Source organism: Rhipicephalus sanguineus, chromosome 5, assembly GCF_013339695.2.
Source record: "Rhipicephalus sanguineus isolate Rsan-2018 chromosome 5, BIME_Rsan_1.4, whole genome shotgun sequence".
NCBI lineage: Eukaryota > Metazoa > Arthropoda > Arachnida > Ixodida > Ixodidae > Rhipicephalus > Rhipicephalus sanguineus.
This window is the reverse complement of record NC_051180.1, coordinates 84,007,787-84,021,199: the sequence shown is the minus strand read 5'-3', so window position 1 is coordinate 84,021,199 and position 13,413 is coordinate 84,007,787. Positions and strand designations below refer to the sequence as shown.

Sequence of the window (13,413 nt, the reverse complement as noted above, 5' to 3'; positions counted from 1 at the left end):
GTCGAGAGAACACTCGTAAAAAAGATGGCTGATCCCTCTGTCATAGGAATCGGTATAAGACGAAAGTGAAACGTGTCGTCACAGAAGTAATTGTTTGTTTATAGTGCATTGATACATGAGAGCTTGTACAATGTCTACTGCTGTATGGCAGATTTAGCACCGCTTTATGTGGACGCACTCACGTAGACGCCTATCGTGGCACGTCTCTGCACCGACGAGTAACGCCCATGATCATGATTTACCCTTGCGGTAACTGAAGTTCTTAACATATATGTGGACACCGCATATAGTAAATGCCGAATGAAATATGGCATCAACAAGCCCATAATAAACACTGATACTCGATATGCACTCCTTCAAAGTGTCACGGAACGCTAAGAGAAACGCTACGCGCGTCGTGTCTTCCCTCTAGCCTGGCCGTTAATTTTCACAGGGCGAGCGGGGAACGCGGTGCGATAGCCCGGCGAGCGTCGGAGAGCTATTTTTCGATATGGATGGATGTTATGAGCGAGACTTGGGGTAAAGCCACCACCTCGCGGTGTGTTAAAGCATGGACGTAATTACACTTCTACAGGAAACGCGCCGAAAGGGAAGGTCGTAGCAATGGCGCGTTTTTTTTTTTTTTCGAGCCTGGTGGCACACGTGTCACCGCCCCGTTATAAAGGGGACGCTCATAGCATCCATCCATACATCCATCCATCGAAGAGCACTGTGAGAGAAAAGTGTGAAAGATTAAAGGCGCGTTCATGTAGCCTCCGTTGTGTGTTTGGCGGTAGCTCAGTGGACTAAAAGCCCGCCAGCCATCGTCGCGGACCGAGAGGTGATGGGTTCGACTTCTGCCAACGGAACTTTTTATTATAGTTTTGTTCTTTGCCATTTGATGGCCTTCATTTTGCTGACGTATTTCCGTGACGGAAATACGTCAAAAAAGACTTGGGGGACCCCGGCATAAAACACTTTCGTGTTACAAAAAAAGTTAGTAAACAGTTAGTACATGTGTATATTTACTAGTTTCGAGCGTATTTTCCTACCTTCGCAGCATCCCTTTTTTTCGCCAGCAGCTTATAAAGCTAGTAATTTTCTCAGTTACTAAAAAAAGGGGCAGTGAATTCACTGAAGCGTGCGGTACTGGACACTTATCCTTCCCTCCTCTCTCTCTCTCATCTGCCTATTTCCATTTCCCAATCCCCCATTGTAGTGTAGGCAACCGGAAGCTCCTCTGGTTAAGGTCCCTGCCTTTCTGTTTCCTTCCTTGCCGTTACTAACCAGGGAGCCTTTGCTATTGTTTCTAACACGGTAACTACTAAGCCACCTTAGGCCAACTAAGCCAACGGTACTGTTGCCAGATGCTTCATAGATGCCCGAGCATATTATGGCGTATTTGTGACAGTCTTAAGCAAAATTTAGACAAACATTAATTTTCTTGATTATGTTGGAGTGACAGGTTCGGGCTCGGTGATGGCACACACATATGCAAACAGTTCGATACAAGACATTCAGTAGAAAACATTGATTATTCCTATAAGTTCAATGGCTGCTAACCGGCACAATGTGTGCTATAGCGGGCGCATAACAGCCGTCAAGCTGTTGTTATAGTAGATGGCGCGTGCGTTGATATCCTGTGAAGCATTGATATTCTATGTATGTGTGCGTTCTCGCTTGTGGTCCGTTCATGCCTCTATGTACGTTGTTGTGATGTGTACTTAACAGGGTGTCAGAACGAAATGTTTATCGTTTCGGTTTTAGTTTCGTTCCAGCACAAAGAGTTCCGTTCCGTTTCTGCTCCGGAACGGCAAAAAAATTTCCGTAACGGTTCGTAACGGTTTTTATTTGTGTGCAAAAATTTGAAGTTAAGATAATCATAAAAATAAAAAATTGCATTTGTGGCATAGTTGCTTGTGCTCATCTTAAGAAAGTGGGACAGGAGTAAAACACGTTCTTCGGAGGAGCGGAAGTAACTGTACCGCGAATTCCTACCAACTAGCACAAACCAGTACCCTTCAAAGTCATAGTATTTATTTCCTCAAAAGTCAATTGAATTTTTTTAGCGAGCTCAATGCTTTGTGTGCTTCCATATTGCTAGCGAACACGCACAAAGGACGACATAGAAAGAGACAGGACATGTCGTCCTTTGTGCGTGTTCGCTAGCAATATGGAAGCATACAATCAATACCAACTAGCCCAGCTTAATGCATCAATGCTTTGTGTCAAGGGAGTAAGCACGATCTCAGAAGCAGCACGTCATTGAATGTACTCTGTGATGTGCGAGATCGCTGTTCTGATAAAAAAATCGTCAGGCCTGCGCGGAACACGCAGCAGAGCCACAGCGAAAGCTGGGAGAGCGGCCTTTCTAGAGGCCGTTGTAGACTCACTCTCTTGGGGCAACTACACAAGTACACATTCAAGGTACCCACTACGCCATAAATCATCATTTTTCTGAAGTAGGGAAGCCCCCACTATGCCATTTTTCGTCATTCTTCGGGGAATCGTGGTACCCGCTACACATCTGTAAGGCATTGTGCACACTCTGTGCTGTGGCTTATGACGATGAAGAAATATGGCTGAGCCCTTTGTAATAGGTTGGAAGCATTCAACGACCGACTTGTTGCGCAATTCGCATTGTGTGACGTCAGGCTGTTATTTTACTCTTCTGCCACGCTATATTACGTATGTTAACACGATTCCTTGCCCGACATGACACCTGTATAGAGTATTTTTGCGAAGGAGTGTCTAGCACCACTGTTGCTAAATGGTAGAATACTCGACTGCCACGCAGAGGGCGTGGGTTCAGATCCCATCCGACCCTAGAAGGTTGTTTCTGATTTCATATTGTTTTCTTATTTCACGCGATAGCGGTTACGGACACCGGCTGCGGCGGCGGACAACTATGGCGCCAAAATCGGCTGTTGTGAACTTATAACAGCTTTTGCTGTAACAAACTTCAGCGCCGAGAATGACCTCTCTACGCTAGCCTGCGTGACAAGCACGCAAAAGTCCACTTGCGTTACTATAAACATAAATAAATGATGCTATTTACTCAACATCACTGCGGCATTGACTCAAATTCCACGCCACTGGCTGATTTGATTGACTGATTTGAATATGCGGCCGCCGCGGGAGGCCGCCACTTGCCAGCGCGCTCGCGCAATAGCACTGAAAGAACGCCGCGCGTTCGATGGAAAAGAAATGAAGTGCTTAGGGTCACGAGGCGCGCACGACGTACCTTCTTCCACTGTGCCATCCTTCCCTGCTTAGCTTCCAGCGCTTTCGTAGGGACGAGAGAAAAGAGAAAGCAGCCTACGACAAATCTTTGTAACTCCGCTCGTACTGACACGCCCATTGCAGGACAAATGCCTCTCCCATGTTACGCCATCAACCCGCTCCTGTGTTTGCTCCTGTCACGTCATACCACGGTGTAAGAATATTCAGGTGTTGACACTGCGCGCGCCTAAGCGGCCAGAAAATGTTCGGTCGTCGGTCCGTTGAGCGGTGCGCCATCTAATGGCTTGAGGCGGAGAGCGCCCGCGAGTAGCCGAATCACGGTGGTGCTGCGTCATCGCCGCCGCTCTCGCCGTTCCCTCTCCTGTTGCTCTCTCGATTTCGCCCCTCGACGCCGCTTGGCGGATGCACATTATCCAGCAAAACGCCACAAAAAATGCACGTTATCAGCAGCATGCGCGTCGCTATGGAGACGACTGCCCCGCTTTTCGTAGCGCCCTCTGCAAGCCATCTGATAAGAACCCGAACATTATCTGGACGCGCGCGGATTGCGGTTTCCCATGCGTTGGGGGAAGAGTGTCATCACCTGAGTATATTCTTACACCGTGCGTCATACCCTCGAACTTCTTGATCTCATCTGCCCATCTAACTTTCTGTCTCCCCCTCGCGCGTTTGCCTTTTCATGCCGCTCGTACTGGACGGATTCTAAAAATTACACATTTTTCCCCCTACGGGCAACCATGGTGCGATGCGAAAGCATCGCGGGGGGTTGCGCATCGAGTTTCCGTTTCTCTTATGTGACTTATGAGACGGTGGTTGTCGAAGCGTTTGAATTACCGCTTGCCCACGCTGACGTTTACGTTCTGCTTTTCCCGAGCCTTCCTCTGCTCCGCGGCGGTGGCGCTGCTGCTGCAACTAGCGCCGACGTTGGCGTTGTTCATGGCGTTTCGCACACCGTTGCACAGAGAGAGAATGACGGAAGCACAGCGAACGCGCGCTTTCGCAGCCTCGTAGCTTCGAGATTCGCTTGCCGGCGTTGCCGTTTATCTTCAGCTTCGCGAGCGTCCCTAGCGGCGTTGCGAAGGAGAGTGCAACGGGAGCACGGTGTAAGAATATTCAGGTGTTGACACTGCGCTCGCCTAAGCGGCCAGAAAATGTTCGGTCGTCGGTCCGTTGAGCGGTGCGCCATCTAATGGCTTGAGGCGGAGAGCGCCCGCGAGTAGCCGAATCACGGTGGTGCTACGTCATCGCCGCCGCGCTCGTCGTGCCCTCTCCTGTTGCTCTCTCGATTTCGCCCCTCGACGCCGCTTGGCGGATGCACATTATCCAGCAAAATGGCACAGAAAAATGCACGTTATCAGCAGCATTCGCGTTGCTATGGAGACGACTGCCCCGCTTTTCGTAGCGCCCTCCAAGTCATCTGATAAGAAACCGAACATTACCTGGACGCGCGTGGATTGCGGTTTCCCATGCGTTGGGGGAAGAGTGTCATCACCTGAGTATATTCTTACACCGTGAACGGGAGCGAGCGCGTGCCGCATTGTATGCGAGCGCACAGATGTGGCGGAGAGAGAGAAACGGGAGAGGAGAAACGAAGCGGAGGCAGCGCTCACGCCACCTCCTCCCACCTCCTCGCGCTCACGAGAGGAAAGGGGGGAGAGTTGGCGCATGCGCAGTATGGGTGCGGACGTGGCAGAACGGACACTGCCCCGAGCATAAGATGCTTTCACATCTAAAATTTTTGCGGCGGTAGATTCGTGGGGCACTAAGCTCCTTTAGTGAAGCCATTCCATGGCTACTTGGAAAAGCGTTGCAGGGCCCCTTTACGAAGGAGCGCCAAGCGCGGCTGGTGAAGAAAATGCGTAGAAGCGCCGCAGAAACGCATGGCGAAAGCATCGACCACGACCATTTCTCCAACTGAGTTCACCTGAAGCCTCGTGTTCTTTCCTGATATCCGCGAAGCCTCATTCGGTCGGGTAGGAGCAGGGGCGTAGGCAGAAATTTTATACGGGAGGGGGGCGCACCTTCTTGATCTGAAGTGGGGGCCGGGCAGGCGAGTGTGGTCGATTGTCATTTTGGGATCAGTATGCTATTAAAAAAAAAATACCGGGGGAGGGGGGGGGCACGGGCCCGGTGTGCCGCCCCCTGGTCACGCTACTGGGTAGAAGGGCTTTCTCACTAAAAACTCGTTCGCATTCCACACTGCGAAAGTGACGGGCCAGCGGAGCTGTGGTGCTACCTGATCCGATATAGCGATGTGACGTAAAGCCATGCAGGATTGAGCAGTGTAGTTAGTGCATGAAATGATCCACAGCAACAGGCAATTGAGTGCACCGTGCCAAAACGCTGCTGTTCGATCGGCCTAACTATGCGTGGCCTTCCCGTAGCCCTATCAAACCGCAAATAAAATCGGTTAGGGTGCGGATTGTTCTTTTACGTATGAAATTGCAGTAACGTCGCTCCCTGCTTCTTGTGCTGCAGTTTCCACTTCCCGGCAAGTGAAGCTTATGCCTTACGCAACCATAATCTTTACCGAGAAAAGCAAGCTGCAAAGACTTTCTCATTCGCATTCTTCGAACGCGCGTTATCATTTATCGCGCGGTTTTGACTCGTGTTTTGTGCTTTACCATAACCTTAGAGGAATCACTAGAATGCAGTCAAGAGCAGTTGAAGTACTCACAGATAGAGCAGAACAGCGACGGTGATGGCTAAAAACAACCAGTCGTAGAAAACGAAGAAGCTTAAGTAGGACATGCTGACGGTCTTTGCGGCGGATCAAAAATATTTTGTACTCGTGAGCTTGGCGTTTCGCATCTGCTGGTCCTTAGCGGTATCAGTTGTGCTTTCGTCAGAGCTTGCTTAGCCAATCCGACGGTTGTTCAGTGATGAGAGCGACGTAGAACGGATCGGGTATTATATATCGCGAAATATTGGGGCATTGTGCCAGCCGTGCCGTAGATTTCCTGTTATCGTCGTCAGTGGCGTCAAACATGGGCCCGTATCTATGCCGTGTCCCTTCTTATCGATTCTCGCGTCCTCATCGATAATGTCCAGTTGCGCAGTTTATGTGCCATGAAGCTGGGGTTTTCGAGTGTTTACTGCCTTTCGGTAAGAGCGGATTGATCAGTGCACACGAACGATTTCGGCTATCTCACAGGCAACGGGTCCTTTGGAACAGTACCATACTTCGAAAAACTTCTCTCATGACAAGATATCATTATCCTTCCTACTCATAGGTCAGACAGTACTCGCTTACGAAAACACAGTTTGTTTACCGAGAAGCAAGGTTCTTGAGTGAAAATCTATGTTGCGGGTATCAGCTTGTGTAGGATGCGTAAGGCTATGATGACATGAATAAGAAAATGTATCACGCTTCCTAAATAAATGTGGCTCGATGTTTATATATCATGTAACACTGTGACAAGTAAACACTTCAGAACTTGCGTACACCGGGCAGCAAAATAAGTCGAGACGCGCAAGCGGCGACCGCAACCAGATAAAACTGCATCGCCGCGCAGTCTGACATCCAGCGTCCGGTGTCGAGACATCGCACTGCGCGTCCTTACTACGATCGCAGCCATGTCGTTTTACTCGCTTGCAGCGGACTAGCTGATTGCATGTAGCGCTTTGCGGTACAGGTCGCTTTCTTTGTTCAATCCGTCACGCGCTCAGTTCGACGGTGACACGATGGCGGTGAAGTGTACGCGACTCGCTTTACTCTTATCAGACAGATAACGCATAGCAGCTGGACCTTTCTTCTTTGAGCCGTCACTCAGCTTTTCTGAGTTTGTAAGTGCGGGCAGGTATTCTTGTTACTTTCTGTAACCACGCGGAATACCGTGCGATTTCCATGCTCTCTAGAGACTTACCCCCGTATTCACAAACGCTCCTCGACTCGAATTTCGTCCTTCACTTGAACAAGTCGAGCACAGCGCCGCTGTTCGACCGAAAATGACGCCGCGCTTCTCAAGAATCGCTGCAGATAATCGCTGATATGCAGTGATTTGTTCCGCCTAGAAACGGCGCTCCCATCGACTTTCTCAAGTTAAGGTGGAGCGTTGAGTGAAGGGACGTTCTTGAATACGGGGGTTAGACTCTAGGCACAAGCTCTGAAGGAACGTGATCACACTACATAGTTGCGAAAACATGCATCATTAGATTGCCTGACCGAAAAGTTGCCGATCAGTTTTTGAGTGCGCCCACGGGAAACAACGGTTTGTCTGCTCTCAATGAAAATTCATTGCGGTGTCAAGTATTGAAGCTGACGAGTTTTCTATTAGTGGGCACATGTTCGTCACTAAAAAGATGCATGCCGCGTCAATCTGCCCGACTGTTCTATGTGGCTGTATCCATTAAAGCGCTGGTAATAATAATTACAAAAATTCGGGAAGTTTGCACTAAGTTGCGCAAAGCTTGGGACAGCCAGGCTGGTTGATCCTCAGCTCGTCGTGCTGCAACACGAGAATCACAACGCCGGCGGCGATTGGATCCAGCGTGCTTGGCCGGAGGAGCGGCTGGCAACAGGCGGCGACGGGCGGATCCGGTAGACGCGCAAGGCTTGCCAAATCGCTTTCCCTTAGCCAAGGTGTAAGAAAGTGTGGCGGTTGCTATGGCGACGGCTCGGCGGCGGCTGCTTATCGGCACTGCGGCGGCTTGGCTATTTTTAGCAACTGCGCAGCAGGGGTGTTTCGTTAACGGACGTCTTACTGCCAGCTTGAAAAGGTTCGCTGTTTAAAAAATAGGCCGCGTATCTGCGTGCTTCGCTGCAAATGTCGTCGAAAGACGATAGTCGTCTACCGGCCGTACTACATGAGTCCTCCTCCTTTATGTTGAATCGCCGCATCTGGCTCATAGCGTCGCATTTGCAGCGCAGCCCAAAAAACACTACCATTTTCTACGCAGCCTAAGAAACACTAGGGTCTTTAGAATTACGTATCTATGTATATTCTAGTAAAGGAACACACCACCTAACACTTATGTAATGATGATGTATTGCGCCTCAGATATGCGTAACATTTGCTTTTTAATCGACAATGTTCACAAGTATGAACGGCGGTACCAGTTCAAGATGGCTGGGCGTTCCGCAAGTGGTTAAACATTGGTCGGGTGGCTGAATCGGGTGACAGACAAACAAACAGAAAGAGAGACAGACAGACCAAAATTTCTGTGTTTAAGTTCCCCAAGAAAGACTATCGTCTTTAAAAAATAGAAAATACCAAGAGCTATCCAGAGGGGCACCGCGCCAGCATATATTTGTCTACACAGTGAATCAGTTGATTTTCAGTGGTTCGACTAGAATATAGCCGTCACACCATCCCTTTTATCTTCACCCATGCATTCGTCATGTGTTCGGGCCTCTCGCTGGCCAGCGATAGTTATTAATCGTATAGAAATGTCGGGTGCCGAACAAAGGTCTCTGAATGGCGCAGACGCAAACCCCATCGAAAATGTGTGGGCGCGCCTGAAGTGGGGCTCGTCCAGACGCAACTTCTCACAACGACGGACGTGCCGTGGGACGCCATTCGTGAAGAGTGGGACGCCCTTCGGTCTAATGGCGAATATGTCGCCTCGCTTTACAATTCTATGCGAAGGAGGACCTCCTTCGCATAGACTTGAAGTCGCAGATGATTGGTACCTTCACTCAGTACTGAAATTGTGTAATAAAGGGGGAGGAGAACAGATGACACACATCGCCGTTGCTATTTCATTTCTGGCCCTCAGCCGAAGTTGCTTTCATTCACGACGTCGCCAATATCTGCTCGCGTTAATTTTGACTTGTCAACTTGCCTATTTAGTTGCATGTGCAAGGTGACCTGCTCGTCTGTTCTCATCTTTTGTTCGTAAACTAAAGCATTTTTTTTTCCGGCTCAACGCCTCTTAGTTTTCCGTACCCTCGCTCGTATTTCAGTATCCCACGCTACGTTTCAACTAAAAAGAACATGCAAAAGAAGGGAACTAATGTTGTATGTGGCACCCGTTTGTCAGTGAGACAAGATCTGTTATCTCTTTAACCACGGCAAAGCGAGCAGCGTACGCTACACGCGCACCGTGCCGCCGTCGAACTGAGCGCGTGACGGATTGAATAAAGAAAGCGGCCCCCACCGTCTCGTTCTTCATCTCTGTGCTCGTTTTCTCGGCCATCCGGGTTATTGCATCCCACGCCGGACAAATCGACGCAGCGGGAGAGCGCGCGCCAGGATTACGTGTTTGGGAAGCGAAGCATAACATGAAGCAGAGGACGAAGAGCGCGCGCGACGGCAGAGTTATTGCGTTGCACGTGCTAGGCGCAGCTGCGCGTGCGAAGGTAGAGGCCGCTCATATGTCAACGTGTTTCCCGGTTTATGTTACTGAGGGATCAAAGACCCCTCCTTGTACTCGATGATTCAAATCCGACTAAGCGGAGTGCTTCCAGACTTTATTGTATCCAGCGTGTGCGCAATGAGCGGTGGAATCACGGGTTACCCAAAGGAACTAGCAGATTCATATCGGTTCTTAAGGGCACGATTCTCCTTGGATTACCTCAGTGCTCTAACAAGGAAGCAGCTTTACAAAGATTTGATTGATGTCATACTTCTAGTTGAATTGTGGAGGGCCAGTACATGACGTTTTAAAGAAAAATTGCAGTGGCTTAACTCGGCTATGCCAGGATATTCGTAGCGTTAGCAAAGGTTCAGCTGAATATTCTTAGCTTTCCAGATTGTATAGGATTATTAGCCTTCTTCTGTTCATTCTTCGTACGCTGAACCGCTAACTGCCAGGTAACCACTTCGGGATCCGATGAGATAAGCTTCTCGGCTCTTCTACGCCGTCGAGCAGCATTTGCGCTCTCATTCTCCAAGGCGTTACCCACCGGCAAACGCCAGTCAGAGGCGCTATCAAGCGGCTCCAGCGCAGTGTCAGACGGCGACTGCACAGCGAAGACACAGTGGCGCCGGCGCGCGCGCCGGCGCCACTGTGTCTATGGCTACGACGTCACTCCTCTCGAATGCGGCGCAGAACAGCAGCGGCGAGCCGCGCGCGCCGGTGGTGGAGTCTGCGCGCGCGCCAGCGCCAGCGTGTCTGCCACGCCTACGACGCCACTCCTCCCGAACGCGCAGACCAGCAGCGGTGAGCCGTGCGCGGCGGTGTCGGAGAGCGCGTGAGATGCCAGCTCCGGTGACCCAGCTGTGTGACATCACTGATCCTCGCGCATGCGCAGCACGGATGACGACCCTCCACGCCAAATCGGCTCCGGCTAGGCAAGTGTAGCTAACGCTACAAAAGAGTTAAGCGAATGCCTGTAAAACGAGAGTATGAAATCATTCTTTCAAATCATTCAGTCAAATCATTCAGTCTAAACGTGGCTTGCTGAAAAAAAAACACCAGGCCTGCGCGGAAAGCCCAGCACAGTCACAGCGAAAGCTGGAAGAGCGGCAATGTTGGGATGCGATATTTTTTGGGGATGTCCTTCGAAGAACTCGCAACTTACCCATAACACCTATTGGCATTAGATACTGACTAGTACAAAATGAATACGGTATACCATATGATATGATCATGATCATGCTCCTTGGCCTCCACAGTTTACGGAAGACGCGTTTGTCATTGACACACACTGACGTTAAAACGAAATCATCAAAACAGGACTTTATAGAAAGCGTCTGCTACATACGTGATGCTCTTTTATCCCAAACAGAAAAGCCTGTCTGGATTGGCTAAACTGAAGGAATTTTATTGTTTCATGTAAACCAAACCAGGCTGACGTGTTTTACTCCTTTTCCTCTATGATGATTTATTGCGAAGACTAAAAAAAGTAGAGGCCGTTCATTAGATGATAGTTTGTTATTGATGGGGCACGGAGTTTTGCCAAGCTTAAACAACTCCGCTGTTAAAAAAGCAACATGTAATGCAGTCCATCGCCGTATTTATCAATAAAACACGCACGGGAATGTAGCCAGCATCATTCCACACACAGAGCACAAAATTGGTTTACAGAAACAGCTATTGCATCATACTGCGTTTAGAGCATATACAACACATCAACCATAAGGCAAATGCGAGAGCGCAAAATGTAGCAACATTTAGTCCCTACATGTGCAGCATAACGAGGACTCAGAAATAATCTACAACTAGACAACTTGTTCAAGGCCGCAAAAGAAGACCTCGATTACACTATGAAAACTTGGAGGATGCTTGAGCTTCGCCTTCAAGAGTAGAACGCGATAGCGTAATCGGGCCCCGTGCGCATCGCCTTCTAAATTGCTAGGCTTGCTTCGGTTCTCGGTGCATGCCTGAACGGTACCGCAAGGCAACGAACGTCTGTGCGCGTAAAATTGGCCGTCTAAAACTATCCTAGAATGCCTACTGCAAGTACAGTTGCGCAGTGCCCACTGCGCCATAATCCTTCATTTTGCGAATCAGCGAAGGGCCCACTACGCGTCCGTATGGCAACACGCGAACCAGCGTTACTGCTCACTTTGTTGATGCTTTTGCTGCTGCTGATGATTAAAAATGTCTAAGGGCTTTGCAATGGGTGGGCCTTTACAACACCCTCTCGTTGCGCAGTTCATATGTTTTGACGTATGGCGCGAGCCTACGCTTCTGCTACTAAGGAGACTCCTCCCACTGCATGACATTCATATAGCGTTTTTTTGTTTTTGTTTTTTCCGGAAGCAGTTTCAGGCAGTGGCGCGGCTCTGTGGTAGAACACCTGCCTCTAACTCAGAAGGACCAGTTTAAATTCTCTCGTGAACTTTCCGTCAGCATTTACAATTTCAGGGCGGTAAATTTTCAAAATATCGAAACTGTTGAGGGTAAAGTTAATCGGCCTTCTCTCTCGGTGCGCGATATCAAATACTAAGCCTCGCGATATTATACAGAAAGAGGCCAGAACATTGACAGTCCCTTCAGCTAATGCTGTAAGGACTGCACAGGCGAAAGTGTATGCTCTGACGAGACACTGATCAAATTACTTTGGTGTTGTCAGCCGATGGCAATGTTCCCTCCTCATGAGAGGGGCCTTTGCCCTTTAGTAGGCGTAGTCACGCTGATGATGATTATGATAGAGTGTTATTTGCATATATTATTGTAGTACCATTGCCAGCGCATGCACGTACAAGAGGTTCTTTCTGTAGGTTCTTCTGAAGTGACAGGTATGTGGCCCTTAATGACAATTCTCTTCATTTCTTGATGTGTCGTTCCAGCGTGGTAAGCGACGAAGACTAGCTTCTCCTCTCTCTGACACCTACAACCAAGTCCTTGGGTTGTAATATGCCAAATCCTGGTCGGTACTCGAGGGGGACCTGCAGAGCCATCGTAACACTTGTCAAGTCACTCATATGTCTCGAATCCAAACTACCGTAAAATCCCGAGCTGATAAATTAGATTAGCCTTTACGGCGATTGCTGCTACATGACATTTTTCTAGCATTCATACATACTGGAAATGCAATCTGAATGGGTGCTCAAAGGAAATGCGAACAAATAGTTGGCATTCTGAAGGAAGCACCGCATTCACACACACACACACAAAAGTAAAAAAATACAAGAAAGACGCTGAGGAGAGAAGGTTAAACTTGCAACAAGTCTATTTCCGCCAGTTCACAGCGCACCTATAGCCAGGGCAAACGAACAGAAAGGCGGATAATAAAACAGCACTTTGAAATAGACCAAGGAATAATCTGTAGTCATTTTTTTTCTGTTAATGTAACGGAAAGTTCACTAATACACTACACAACCGCACGCGTGATGTGAGAGCGCTAGCCAACGATATCTTGCCTTACCCGAAAAAGTGTGTTAAGGTCTGTGTTGTACACAGACCATTGGGTACATGAGAGTATCACAAGACATTGCTTGAATTTGCACGTTTTTATGTTAAAACCATCACGCTGCACGAGGGTATAGCCACGCCTATACACTGTACGCTAGTAAAAGTGTCAGTTTAATTGATCTTCTGTAGTAAACGTCTATACTTATGTCACCTTCCGGGTGTCCATAAACACACCTAATTCTTTGTTGTTCTCGGTCTACAATTACTGTTTTATCTCCTATAAGTTACAGAATTTACTGGAAATTTTATGCACGTTTTACGATTGCCTTTTGAATTTCCTGGTTCCTTGGGGCAAGTATCTAGCGAATATGCCGCTTAAGCAACGTTTTGCGCTTGTCCCAGCACTTCATTTTGTTTCTCGATTCATCCGTCAGACGAAAGAAATGA

General features: G+C 48.8%; 1 protein-coding gene across 1 annotated transcript in view; it reads right to left on the bottom strand.

The window, feature by feature from the left end:
• The window catches only part of LOC119394774 (uncharacterized), a 100,969-nt gene that overhangs the window by 32,496 nt on the left and 55,060 nt on the right, over positions 1–13,413 (bottom strand). The window contains exons 14-16 of the mRNA XM_049415984.1: positions 12,421–12,500; positions 7,304–7,347; positions 5,900–5,996 (exon numbers count right to left, since the gene is read on the bottom strand). Coding sequence (XP_049271941.1) covers positions 5,900–5,996; positions 7,304–7,347; positions 12,421–12,500 — 221 coding nt within the window. The remainder of the gene's footprint in view (positions 1–5,899; positions 5,997–7,303; positions 7,348–12,420; positions 12,501–13,413) is intronic.